Source organism: Ascidiella aspersa, chromosome 9 (assembly GCF_963924565.1).
Source record: "Ascidiella aspersa chromosome 9, kaAscAspe10.2, whole genome shotgun sequence".
NCBI classification, from domain to species: Eukaryota; Metazoa; Chordata; class Ascidiacea; order Phlebobranchia; family Ascidiidae; genus Ascidiella; species Ascidiella aspersa.
Genome location: NC_139455.1, coordinates 19,768,021 through 19,781,578, shown reverse-complemented (window position 1 = coordinate 19,781,578; position 13,558 = coordinate 19,768,021). Strand labels below are relative to the sequence as shown.

General features: G+C 40.0%; 1 protein-coding gene across 1 annotated transcript in view; it reads left to right on the top strand.

Moving 5' to 3' along the window:
* Positions 1–11,619, top strand: part of LOC146133475 (sodium channel protein type 4 subunit alpha B-like) — a 36,391-nt gene extending 24,772 nt beyond the window's left edge. The window contains exons 25-40 of the mRNA XM_083397756.1: positions 101–326; positions 785–886; positions 1,284–1,377; positions 1,947–2,140; positions 2,663–2,836; positions 3,134–3,256; positions 3,730–3,932; positions 4,473–4,575; positions 5,008–5,128; positions 6,177–6,355; positions 6,937–7,128; positions 7,779–7,898; positions 8,297–8,445; positions 8,676–8,806; positions 9,292–9,525; positions 10,616–11,619. Of these exons, the coding sequence (XP_083253882.1) occupies positions 101–326; positions 785–886; positions 1,284–1,377; positions 1,947–2,140; positions 2,663–2,836; positions 3,134–3,256; positions 3,730–3,932; positions 4,473–4,575; positions 5,008–5,128; positions 6,177–6,355; positions 6,937–7,128; positions 7,779–7,898; positions 8,297–8,445; positions 8,676–8,806; positions 9,292–9,525; positions 10,616–11,619 (3,349 nt within the window). The remainder of the gene's footprint in view (positions 1–100; positions 327–784; positions 887–1,283; positions 1,378–1,946; positions 2,141–2,662; positions 2,837–3,133; positions 3,257–3,729; positions 3,933–4,472; positions 4,576–5,007; positions 5,129–6,176; positions 6,356–6,936; positions 7,129–7,778; positions 7,899–8,296; positions 8,446–8,675; positions 8,807–9,291; positions 9,526–10,615) is intronic.
* Positions 11,620–13,558: the final 1,939 nt, after the last annotated feature.

Sequence of the window (13,558 nt, the reverse complement as noted above, 5' to 3'; positions counted from 1 at the left end):
AAACCGAAGAGATCAGTTTAAAATGAGAAACATAGAATTCTAACCTTTGCATTTTATGCCAAAAAACTCACTTATCTAACCACAAAACCCACATTTACAGACAACCTCGAGCGGTGCTTGGCAAGGAAGGTCGCCTGAGCGCGAACGCGGTTAACATCTACCGAAACGAAATGGTGACAGTAGTGGTGGAGCCGAGCTCGCAAGCGTCGCCGCTAGATGGCAGGACGGATACTTACGCGACCAGCGGGTCGATTGGACTCGACTGTAAATACGAGATTCAATTGGATTCGCCCGATCGAAGTAACGGCAAGGGCGTTTTGGACACGGTGAGTGTTGACTTCAATCCAAGTCCAGTCTTTTGCAAAAATAACAAGTTAAGTCCCAGCAAAGTCATTATGAAAGCAAGGTAATTTCAAGTCATATTATTGAACTCGTCCGATTATGTAACTAAAAAAATAACACAAACGCAATATACAGCATTAAAAGTGTTTAATGTGCAAATCTTGAGATATATTTTAATGAAAAACACTTAATTTAATTCCAAGTCATTTGACACAATGACAAGTTCAAGTCACGTCATTTGTTCAAAAGACTTAAGTCAAGTCAAGTCATTTAAAAACAGTGACTTAAGTGCACTCAAGTCAAGTCAATGATTTAAGTCATTACAACACTGGTGTTTGGCATCGACTACAACTTTTTTACCAAATTTAAAAAAAAAATTTAAATTCATTTTTATTTTTTTACCAATTCTTTTTAGTTGAGCTTTTTTTTGTTGTTCATTCAGGACACAATAGTCGTGCCGATTGCCGCCATAGAATCGGACTTCGAGCATAGAGACAGTGACAACGCTTCGGACAACTCGAGTCTGTGTAGCGACATCACAAACGTAAGTTACTTGTGCTTGTTTACCAATAAGACGTAAGTTAACACTGGTTCCAATTACTTGTCAGCCCTGTTGGCGTTTGCTTGCGGCGTATTGTCTTGTACACCGGGTAATAGGTATTTAGGTTCGAGGTTCAACTCCAGACTGTGGCAATTACGTGGTATATGGAAAGCGGTATACAATATTACGCAAAGAGCGCCAAAAAATTTCGTGGCGTACGCTGTACAGTTGGACATTAATGAATACCATACATTGACAACTTACAAGTATTTAAAAAACTTACAGTCATCAGTCTAAAATACACCTAGGAACATATCAAGAGACTTTGCATTAACTCTGCCATCCAAATATGTCTTTGGCAACGTTGAAAAGCGTTGTATAAAATCAATACTTGTTTTAGAAATCTTTCTCAAGCAACTCAGACGCGTCAACCATCAGCAACAGTGAATATGAGCGAAGGCAAGCCGATCTTGAGAGGCAAGCTGTCCCTGAAGGTAAGATATTAACAACAAAACCACTGAAAATATTGGTAGATGTTACATCTTCATTTATAAATTATAGAACTTATATTTAAAAATGTTAATGTATATGAATTCTACATATTCAACATACCGGAATTTCGGTTAGTTTTTTCTTCGTTTTCTCAATTTTTCAAACAAAGCCTTTCTAAAAGTGTAAACACTTTTTTTTTAATACAGTACCCTTGGCATTCATTCGTAGAAGTAAAATCATTTTTTTACTAAAAAATTCTATACGCTAAGATCTAGTTGAGCAAACACACCGACAGCTAAAAAAAAAAAAACTCACCGGAAAGACTAAAAGATAAAAACATTGGCGCATCAGGGTAGATTCGTACAATTCTTCCACCTTTTGGGGTGGATTAACATAGGGTGTAAACAGCATTATCCGCTCTGGAAGTTAGAACGTTATATCCACCTTTGGGTGGTTTACGAAAAATATAACCCAGGGGCATAAAAATTGATCCACTAGCGAAGCTAGATATTTCCACCTTTTCAGTTTACAGTGCATCTGATAATCAAGCGGTTTCTTTTATTTCGAACAGACGAATTTGCGGACGAGCCTTCAGCCTGCTGGCCGGATAAATGGCGGGCACGCTTCAAATGCTGCGACCCGTCCTCGGACGAAGGCCTTGTGCGAGTGTGGTGGAATGCACGTAAGGTCTGCTTCCGTATAGTCGAGCATCCCTGGTTCGAGTCCTTCATCATACTTATGATTCTGCTCAGCAGCGCGGCGCTCGTGAGTGAAATATTTACTCTTTTACTGGTTGAGATTAAACTAAGTACCCGAGTTGGATCAATTGTAATTGATGTAATTAATTACAGGTTTTAATGTAATTGTAATGTAATTGAGGCATACTCATTCTCTGTATTTCTAATTGTAATTGTAATTTACTAAAATTTTGGCTCAATACATTGATATTAAGAAAATTGGAGTTTTAATGCCGAAAATTGTAATTGATGTAATTAATTACAGTTTTTTATATTTTTTTTCCAAAGGTTAAAATTAAAAAAAAAGAATACGAGGTTTTTTGATAATTTAAAAAAAGGGTGTCTGAAATCATCTCCGTTCTTTGTCGCCGATATAGTAAATAGCCGCCAGTTTTATAAAATTTTTGACTGGCCCTTTGAGTTTGCCGATTAGCCTTGATAGCTGTTGTCATTGCTCTTTGAAACAATGGGCCTCCAAAGCTGTTTTAACCTAAGTTTTCCGCTTTTACCCTAAGATAAGGTCGCTAACTTGGCACTGTTTTGCCGCCAGGCGTTTGAAGATGTCTACTACCGAGACCGCAAAGTCTTGCGTCGCATCCTGAAATACGCCGACCGCATATTCACCTACGTGTTCATCTTTGAGATGTTGCTCAAGTGGGTCGGATATGGATTCAAGAAGTATTTTACAAACGCCTGGTGCTGGCTCGACTTCCTAATCGTCGGGGTAAGTGGATTGCTTTTATTAGGTTGGTAAATTACAATCATCCCTTAACACAGGGGTTCTTAAACTGGGGTCCATTGACCCCTTGGGGATACGTGAACTAGTTTTAGGGTCTATGGAAGCCTAATTGGACTATTAGTGTATATTTAACCAATCAATTTTTCAAATAAGGGTCATCCACAGGTCAAAATACCTGATAAGATACAGACTCTTTGTACACACAGCACTACATTATTTTAAGTTAGAAGTTCTGATTTCGTTATTATCAGAGTTAAACATTAAAACGTTTTTCTTTTCCAGATCTCAATAGTAGGATTGGTCGCCGAGGCGATGGGAATGGACAAGCTTTCGAGCATCAGGTCCTTACGGACTTTGAGGGCGTTAAGGCCACTGCGAGCAATGTCGAGATTTGAAGGAATGAAGGTAAAAAATACATAATACAAAAAGTCGAAAAAATATGAGTTGCCAGCACCTGTTCTATTGCATGATTAACTTTTCAGCATTCAACCAGATAAAAATGAGGCACAGATACATAAATTTTGTTTGTCAGAGGACGATTAAAACAAACTACTCTTTATACTGATCTGAAGACTACTGCAAGTCCTTATTACGAAATATTTTGTAGGGACCAAGTGAAAAGATAGTTTGCCAAATTTTGAAAAGTAAGTTTTGTAATTCTTAGAATAGGGACATAACGAATAAAGAGTTTGATAATGCAATTCACTGGATTACCAACTTCCTTTGACGACGTTTTCGTTTAAAAAATAGACGCTTTTTGTCTTCTTCAAAAGCCTTGAGTGGTTGTCACGTATAGACCTTTACAAAACGCATGTTTAACATTTTCCGTTCAAAGAAAGTACACTGTTGCATTGTGACCTCATACACTCGCATTTAAGGTGGTCGTGAACGCCCTGGTCGGAGCAATCCCCTCAATTGTGAACGTGCTGATGGTCTGCCTCATCTTCTGGCTTATTTTCTCGATCATGGGCGTCAATCTGTTCGCCGGCAAGTTCTGGAAGTGCGTGAACATTACCAGCATGGAAAGGCTCCCGGCATTTAATTTCACCTATAACAACGTTACCTATCCCGAGATAAACAAGTGAGTCAAAGCCCTCCTGTGCAGAATTTCAAGAATGTTTAAAAAGTATTTTGTTTAAATGGGACGGTTTGGGTGCGTTTTTCAGTTAAGATTTAAGGTCCAAAAGGATTAAAAAAGAGATTTAAAGTTCAAAATAGATATTTTATATGATTCGTTTGTTAACGTTGAACGATGAAATAGTATTAGAAGGGTGTTGGTGATCAAATTTAGAGCATTTGCATGGGAAAATTTAGCATTTGCATTTTTTTGCGTTGACGTCAAATTTCCACTCTAGAAAGCATCTTACAAAAGTACCACTTTTGGTTAAATCTATCACCACAGATTATAATTTGTAGCAGTCAATACCTTACTTACATTTATATTTGTAACTGATTTTGCTTCTACATTATTTTTGGTTTGATGTGTTCAATCGTGTAATTTCACATTTATTGGCGTCGGTTCATTGATTTGTCACGCGGGCGCTGAAAACGGGCATGGTCTTTTACTAGTCGTTAAAGAGTAAAACGACTTAAACAAACCCATAATATTTTTTTTCTGAAGAGCGGTGTGCAACAATCTGACCAAGCTATCCCCCGAATTTCGCTGGAAAAACGGCAAAGTCCACTTCGACAACGCGTTCGCCGGATATCTGGCACTGCTGCAGGTAAAGTATCTCAATTTAGGCTTTACAATTTGAAAGTTTGCATCTTAGGCAAGTAAATAAAATTTGGCCGCTGAACAAATAAGTATGTAACCAGGTATTCTTCAGAATTTTCGGTAAAACATAAAAAAATCTAGCATCATTTTAATAATGCAAAAATACACAAATTTTAGGCGAGATTCTATGGAAACATTTTATTCTACGTACGAATTTTACTGAAATGCTAAAAAAGTTCGGTATAATAAACGCATAGCATGGCGGTCATCAAAACATTGTCTAGTTTCTTTAACGAAAAGCCGATCAGTATATAGTGAATGTGATCAAGTCTTCCTTCTGCAGCCCAATTTAATTCGGCCAGACATTTAGTTTTGAAGTTAAAACCGTATATTGCCGTTTACTAAAACTTACGCGTTACACAACCTGCTTTTTACACAGGTGGCCACATTTAAAGGTTGGACTTTAATTATGTACGACGCCGTGGATCACACTGCGGAAGACAAACAGCCGATATTTGAGTGGAACTTCTACTACTATTTCTACTTCGTCGCTTTTATCGGTACGCTATAGATCACGGTTGCCTTAAATCGCAAAGACTGGGTCTAAACATTTCGACCTTCCCTTGAATGATAGACGACTTGTAGCTTGCCTGAAAGTGTCACACACACGTATATGTGATAATCATAATTTTATTGACAAAGAAGGGTTGCGTGGTGCTGATACCGAGGCCAAACTTTCTTATTTGATAATTCTGCTAAACCAGGCCTCAGGAACTTTTTAACTAAGGGAGCCATAAACCTCGAATATTTTTGTTGTATTTCCATGAGCGCCATGTGATATTTTCAATAATTGTTTTCCTTGGCAAAAAGAGTGATTTAAAATGGGACAATTAGAAAGGCAACGTATAGTGAGCGCGAAAAAATGCATTGGCTAAGATTGTCCTTTGCTACGAGCAAGGCCTATTTTAGACGCAAAGGGATTTTCTTGAAAAAACAGTCACGATAGTAGAAACAACATTCGCGCGAAGCACAAAAACAATATTATTACACTATAATTTTAGATTTAAATAAATACAGTTTGAAAGGGGTCATGTCCGCTGGCAGTTTCCTTCAGGCCATGATAATAAATGGTAGCTTTATAAACACAGCTATCAAAACAAAAAAATCCGGCAAGGAATTGCCATTAAAAAATCTAACGACGGCACAATTGAAATTTGCTTGTGAACACTCTTCGGAGACTTGGTCCTACATAGGAAAATTAAAAAAGGTTTCCGTAACAATTCAAATATCATCAGTGTGCATCAACATTCAACTTTTAAACAGCGACAGGCGATCCCTTTTTAATATATCGTTTGTGTCTTCCCATATTTCCCCATAGATACTCTAACAGCAGTCAGTTGCATTTTATTAATAACTTCTTGAAATACACCTACCCGACCAAGTGTTAAAGGACTATTTGTAAACCGACCCATTACGAAAAAAATGTTCCCCAAGGCGTTAAAGCGAACTTTATGGATAGTGGGTGATTCGATGCACACTTTCCTGGTTCACAATATAACATAGGTTTGTTTTCTTTTTTAACAAGCCTTATGTATTTTCGCGTCACAGTGTTCGGCAGTTTCTTCACACTGAACCTTTTCATCGGTGTGATCATCGACAACTTCAACCAGCAAAAGAAGAAACTCGGCGGACAGGACATATTCATGACAGAGGACCAGCGCAAGTACTACAACGCCATGAAAAAGCTAGGCTCCAAGAAACCACAGAAGCCCGTTCCGCGGCCAAAGGTATACGCAACTAGCATTTGCGGAGCTTACAAACTGGATAATCGTGACTAGCTTAAAACATGTTTAATGTATACTAAACAAAAAAACTCTTTTACTATAAGAATATTATATAACAGTGTTCTAAACAAGTCCGAGTCAAGTCATTTGTAAAATAACTTAAGTCTGTTTGAACAAATAACAAATCAAGTGGCATTTGTGCAAATATATTAGGAGAATCCCTGTCAGTTTTTGTTAGACTTAAACATAAATAGCATTTTTGGGAATTACTGCATTTTTGTTTACTGAGAAATAAATTTGTCAAACCAGCATTACTATAAGGAAAGATGGGCAGATTTTAGATTTTCCAATCGAATATCGTGAAAACCGTTTATTTAAATACAAATATATTAACCTCAAATCAAACCATCTATGCTTAAAAGTGCACGTTAAGAACAAAAACTGGCGTGAGGATCGAACCCATGACCGTTAAAATTTCTGGCCTGTTGTTTTGTCAGAACAACCCTGGCTGACAAACCAACATGTAAAATCAAGACAAGACCTCGTTCAGACATTAAACATTGCTGGTAATTTTCTTCCCTCAGAACAAGCTCCAGGGCTGGGTGTTCGACATCGTCACGCATCAGATGTTCGAGATCACGATCATGCTGCTAATCATCACGAACATGCTCACGATGATGATCGAGTCTCACAACATGACTCACGAATTCACCGAGGTCCTTTCCTACATCAACTACGTGTTCGTCGCCATATTTACCGGCGAGGCGACAATCAAGGTAACTAGATCTTTGATGCAAAACGGCTACTGTATTAAAGCCCATAAAGTAGGTATCATTTTGAACGTTTCGGATAACTGTCTGTTCATTTTCAAGAAAGAGTTATTCGAAACGTTCAAAATGATACCTACTTCTCTATGGGCTTTGATATTCTTATTACGTCTTACTCCAACCTTCAACTATTATGCTCCAAAGGCTACTGCATTCGTACGGCATGACCATCGTTTTTTTGTTTTTTTGTTTTTCTGTCACTCTAGATACTTGTACTTAAATGTATGTTTGTCGCGTTCAGATATTTGTGTTTAAAACATTAAGCCCAAACACGTATATTAACTCCGCAAAATTGCCATTTAAGTTGTTTAATGCAAGATACATAACACACATGTGTTTATCGACTGTTATGTAGCTCTTTTGAAGCTGCTTTTTGACCAACGATTACGGCTTACGCATCAATAGTACACCAAAAGCGGCTATGGCCGGAGGTCGTGAGTTCAAACCTCGTCGCAGGCTGGGTATTTTTCTAGCCCGGCTTGCTTGCATTACTGTTCGTCAGATTCTATTAGTCTGCGATAGTTTTCAGTGTATTATAAATTCTTTAGTTTATATATTTTATTTTTCGTTACTTGAAAGCGAACTTTTTTCTTTTTCAGATATTCGCGCTGCGTCACCATTACTTCAAAAATCCGTGGAACGCCTTTGACTTTGCTGTCGTCATTCTGTCAATCATCGGAAGCACAATGAGCGAACTGATCAAGGAATACTTTGTACAGGTGAACGAGAAGACTGCCAACAGCCTACACAATTATAATATTTTAAGTTTTTGTCCGCAACAGGATAAGCATACAGCCTTTTACTCATATAAGGCTGCAAATACAAAACAAAATAAGAAAGTAAATTTTTTTTTTAAGCTACTGGTGTCATTTAAGACTGCGTGTTTGAGCACAAATTTGACAAGTTGGACTGTTCAACCAGGAAATACTAAGGCCCGGCGAATTTTATCAATTAAATACTTTTTTGGTAAAGTCCGCACACAACTTTTTCGTGTATTTTGTAAAAACATACTCATCAAATAAAGCAACATTTCTACACTAATTATAACTGATTGGGTTTTCGATAAACAAAAGCGCATAGGCTACGATTTTCCTAATTAAATTTACTGCTTTTTCAGCCGACGCTGTTCCGTATAATCCGCCTTGCTCGTATTGGACGAATCCTCCGTTTAATCAAAGGGGCCAAGGGCATACGGACTTTGCTGTTCGCCCTCATGATGTCTTTGCCCGCTCTCATCAACATTGGACTTCTTCTGATTCTTGTCATGTAGGTTTATTATTTCGTGTTCAACCACAAAGCGACAAAATTATTAATAGTATCAGGACTTGATAATTCAAAAGAAAAACAATTTTTTTCTTGATATTACAATATATTGGCTTATTTTCCCACCAATTATCCACAAAAATTGTCAGGAACGCTACGAAAACGCTGAAAGGGTATAATACCGTACAACCTCTTATGTCATTCCAACAACAATTGAAATATATTTGTCGCAGGTTTATCTACTCGATCTTTGGAATGTCCCAGTTTGCTTACGTACATAGAGGTTCCGGGATTGACGACATGTTCAACTTTGAAACCTTTGGAAACTCGTTCCTTTGTCTGTTCATGATCACAACTTCAGCGGGTATATTTTAAGCTTACTGTTTAAGTATTTTTTAAAGTCATTTGCAAAATGTCTTCCAATCATATATTTTTCTCAACAACAAGTAAACTGTATGCCCCTACTTTCGAAAATATTAAATTTATTACAAATAAATGTTTTTCCAATTGTCATAAAAATAAGTGCTTTGCTGAATCCATGCTATGTAGTATGTACCTATACTTACAAAAATATTTGATTTATTAAAAGTAGGCCTTCATGTTTTTTAAATTGTCATAAAATAAGTGCATTTGCTGAAACTAAGCTGTGTATCTACTTCTGTTTTTTTTTTTTTATTACAATTAAAAGTAATTGTTTTTTATATTGTCATACAAATAAGTGTTTTTGTTGAATCTTAAACCCCATCGAAAACGAATAATTCATGAGCATTGCGGTCATGCTTAGTGAGAAAACGCTTCATATATTTTCGGCCAAAAAGACTCTCAATGAAAACATTTCGACTTGTCTAGGTTGGGATGGTTTGCTCAGCCCCATCCTTGACTCGCCGCCGTACTGCAACGTTCACCTGAACAACGGAAACCCGAATGGCAACGGTGACTGCGGCAACCCTACCACTGGCATCGCTTTCTTCGTCACCTACCTGATCTTCACCTTTCTGATCGTGGTCAACATGTACATCGCCATCATCCTGGAAAACTTCGGCGTCGCTACTGAAGAGAGCACCGATCCGCTGGGCGAAGACGGTACGAGGCTTCATGTGTTTTTTCTTTGTTTTAACAGGTGTTAACTTAAGGGTTATTTCAACAACCTTGCCAGTTAATCTTGGCTCATTGTAATACAGTAGGACACAAATTTAGACCTGGTCAACGCTCATAGGGTCTTTGTTCCTGTTTGTGAGGCAAACTTTATAACCATCATATAGTTGTGAAACAGTCAATTTTTTTTATTACGGTAACTCATAAATCGTATGTTAGGAGGGGGCGGTGGGGTGAAATAAATGCACTTATTATGTTTATCAGAACTATTGGTAGAGCTGCAGAGAAGCCTTGCTTGTCTCAATTTAGATCGCAATTAAGTCAAAATTGTAAAATTAGTATTTTCTAACTAATATTTGGCTTTTAAGAAACAAGAAAAGTGATCATAAACACCATTTAACAACAATACAACATAAATAGCTAAACCAGTGTTGGGCAACCTACGGCCCGCGGGCCAGATCCGGCCGACCAACGCAAACCATGCGGTTTGAGACCTATTTTACAAACTAGGCACGAGGCCATTCCTCATGTGTTTTTTTTTTGCTATTTCAACTACGTAAAAACAATATTTTGGCGCTTTGCGTAAATCTTATCTCTGCATCGAGTGTAACATAAAGTTTGACCGTTTTCAATTGCAAAAGACTTTGTTTTTTATCCCTGATTAACATTCATTGCGGTTGTTAAAAGAAGATGTGTGTCCGCGGGGACCTTTCTGAGTTTGGTTTAAGCCCGCGACTAGAAAAAGGCTGCCCACCCCTAGTAGTGAAATTTGTACTTTTAAACAAAAGAAGTAGAGCATCCCTAACTTTTTCATTTTTATTTTATGGCATTCCATTTTATGGAAAAAAATTCCGATTTTTAAGCTGAAATCTTGCTCTTGAAATACAACGGAACTTAAATGGCGCTAACTTTCAAGTGAAATTAGGGTTCTCTTTAAATCTAAAAGCAGCTTTAATCGTTCAAAAATGTTGTCTAGGGAATGAGTCCGACTTTTAAATTAAAAACAGAAAATATTTTCTCCAAGTTGTAAGAAAAACGTAAATACTATCTTTCGCTTTTAACACTTCGACCGCCGCAGACTTTGAGATGTTCTACGAGGTCTGGGAGCGCTTCGATCCGAAGGCGACCCAGTTTATCACCTTCTCCAACCTCTCGGACTGCGTCGACTCCCTCCAAGGACCCCTGCGTGTCCCCAAGCCCAACAACCGGAGCCTGATCGCCATGGACCTGCCCATGGTCAGCGGCGACCGCCTCCACTGCCTGGACGTCCTCTTTGCTCTCACCAAACGCGTCCTTGGAGATTCAGACGAGCTGGAGGGACTCCGCTCCCAGATGGAGGAGAAGTTCATGGCCTCGAATCCGTCCAAGGCCTCCTACGAACCAATCACCACCACGCTAAGGCGTAAACAGGAGGAAGTTAGCGCCAGCATGATACAGCGATGGTGGAGGGGGGTGCGCCTCATCCACACGGTCCGAATGGCGTCCATGAACCTGATTCGGCGGGACGACAGCGCTCAAGGCCCGCCCGACGATGGTGAAGGGGATCGGGAAGCGGTTGCAGCGTCCGCCGGAAATCACGAGCCGAAATCCGTCGAAGACGGTTGCCGCCCGCCCACCTACGACGAAGTGATATCGCTAACCCACTCGCCGCTGCACGTCAACTCGACGCACACAGCCCTGGCGCCCATCGTGTCCACGCACCGGCCTACGTCATTGACGCGTGACGTCACCGCCATGTCGTCGACGCCGTCCATAACGTCGCAGTACACGTCATCGCCAGCCGCTTCGTCGACGCCGCCGCCGACCGCGCAAGCCGACGCCGGGCGCAAGAGCAGCGAAGAGGCGACCAAGACGTTCAGCCGGAATTCGAGCGCCGAAACGCCGCCGCTGCAAGACGCGACGCCCGGGCTCGCCGCGTCGCCGACTCTGTCCGACGCCGAGAACAATAACGACGCGGCGCCGGGCGGATCCGCGCAGCCAAGCGCAGCGGCAAGCGGCAACGCGGCGTACCTCACCAGCAGATTTAAGGAGGAGGCACCGCGCCCTGGTTCGAGCGCCGGCAATGTACGAAAGGCGTCGTAACCCCACTTACCCCATTTTCACCCCACTCTAAACCCACGCGCGTCCATTGTGCGCGCGGTGTGTGCGTGTGTGCCGCGCGCGCGGAGAAGCGGCAGCCGCGGACGCATTTAGGGCGCCGCGGCGCGAGATCCCAAATACGTGTTATTATTCCTTGTGTAACCGTGTAAAAGTACCCTTATGTGTATGTGAGGTCGCTCGTCGTTCGAACAAAAGCCGCGTGGCGCGGGGCGTGATGTCATCATCAGAAGGACGCCGCTTGGCGGGACTACTTGACCTTCGAACCCGCGCTCCGACCAATCAGCGGACAGCGTTTTGTCGGCGTTATGGCGCGACTGCTTTTCTTGCCGACCGCGCGAACTCCCCAAGTGTTCATTGTTCTCGCTTTATCTTCTGTAGAAACAAAGCAAAATGAGTTATGTGTCTTAAGTTCGCAATTAAACCATCAACGAGATATACAACGGCTGCTTTTGAGCAGGCCTTGTCGGAGTGGCAGGAAATGTGTGTGCTATGGCGGTAATTTTTCGTCAAGAAACCATTTTTAAACGAAAAGTGCTTGACATATGGTCATGCGCGGAAACTTTTCGCCAAAAAACAAATGATTGTCATAAAAGTAAACTACAATTAAAATTAATAAAGCAGTTAACTTTGACATCGGAGTGGAAAACTCGCTATTTATAAAGTTATTGCACTTATCATCTTGCGGACATTTTGACTTAATAAGAGAAAACAATTGTTAACTAAAGGATTATTTCATGAACCTTGCCAGCTCATTGTAATACAGTAGGACACAAATTAAGACCTGGTCAACCCTCATAGGATCCTTGTTTCTGTTTGTGAGGCAAACATTACAACCACTGACCACCGTTTAGTTGTGAAATAATTAGTTCAGATTTTATTACGGTAATTCATAAATCGTATGTTACCTTGCGCTAAAATCGGTTAAAGTGCAATTGTAGTCTGTCTGTTGAGTCTGTATGATATATAAATTCGCTTACTCTGCTACTGTACCACATCCACTCAACAAAACACTCCCTTAGCGGAATTAAAAGGCTACTTACTTCTCATTCAACCGTTTGCTAGGCATTTTACCAACCATTCTATCTTTTCGCCTCTGGTGCAAGCAGGTATGTGCCACAGGCCCATCCTTTTAAACGCGAAACTTGTGCGCAGACTTGGACAACTCTTTATTTTAGCTTTTTAAAATTACATAGGAATTGTAATTAGAGAATTAGGGAAGATGTGGGACCAGTGGATCATAGGGACCAGTGACTCGGGAGCTTTTCTCTCCTTACCATTAAAACTAAATGTTTGAAATTTTGTCTGTAGTATCGAGATGCAACGCCATCTTTGACTACGAGTTTTCGAACAAGACGGAAATCTGTGTAAGATTTGAGACAATAAAACGATTTTTGAGGCAAGAAAGTAATTTTTTCACATCTAATAGAATTTGTATTTTGTACTAAAGCAAAGTGTTGTGGTTTAATAGGAAAATTCTTATTGCATGTTGGTTAGGTGATGGCAAATAGTATGCCTAAAAAGCTAGTCTAAGTTTTACCTTAGGCCATGCCAAATGCAAATGGTCGCTATGGGGACCAGTGGTTCACAACCCGGTGGGGACCAGTGGATCAGTAAATTAGCAGTATTGTTCGTCTACCGAGTAAACAAATCACAGAGATCAGGAAATTTTCTACGGCATCTCTAGACTTTAAAGTTGGTGGCCTTAAACGTATTAGCTGATACACAGACGATAGTGATGACGTCAAACTTCTTAAGGGACATAATACTGAAGAATGAATTAAACTACAAGACCATGTATATAGTAAGAAATATAAATGAGCAAATATTGCAGATGAAAATTGCAATTGTAATAGACGGTGTTTGAGTTATTCTTCAACAACATGTTCTAAAACCAATGGTCCCCAACCCTTGAACCAATGGG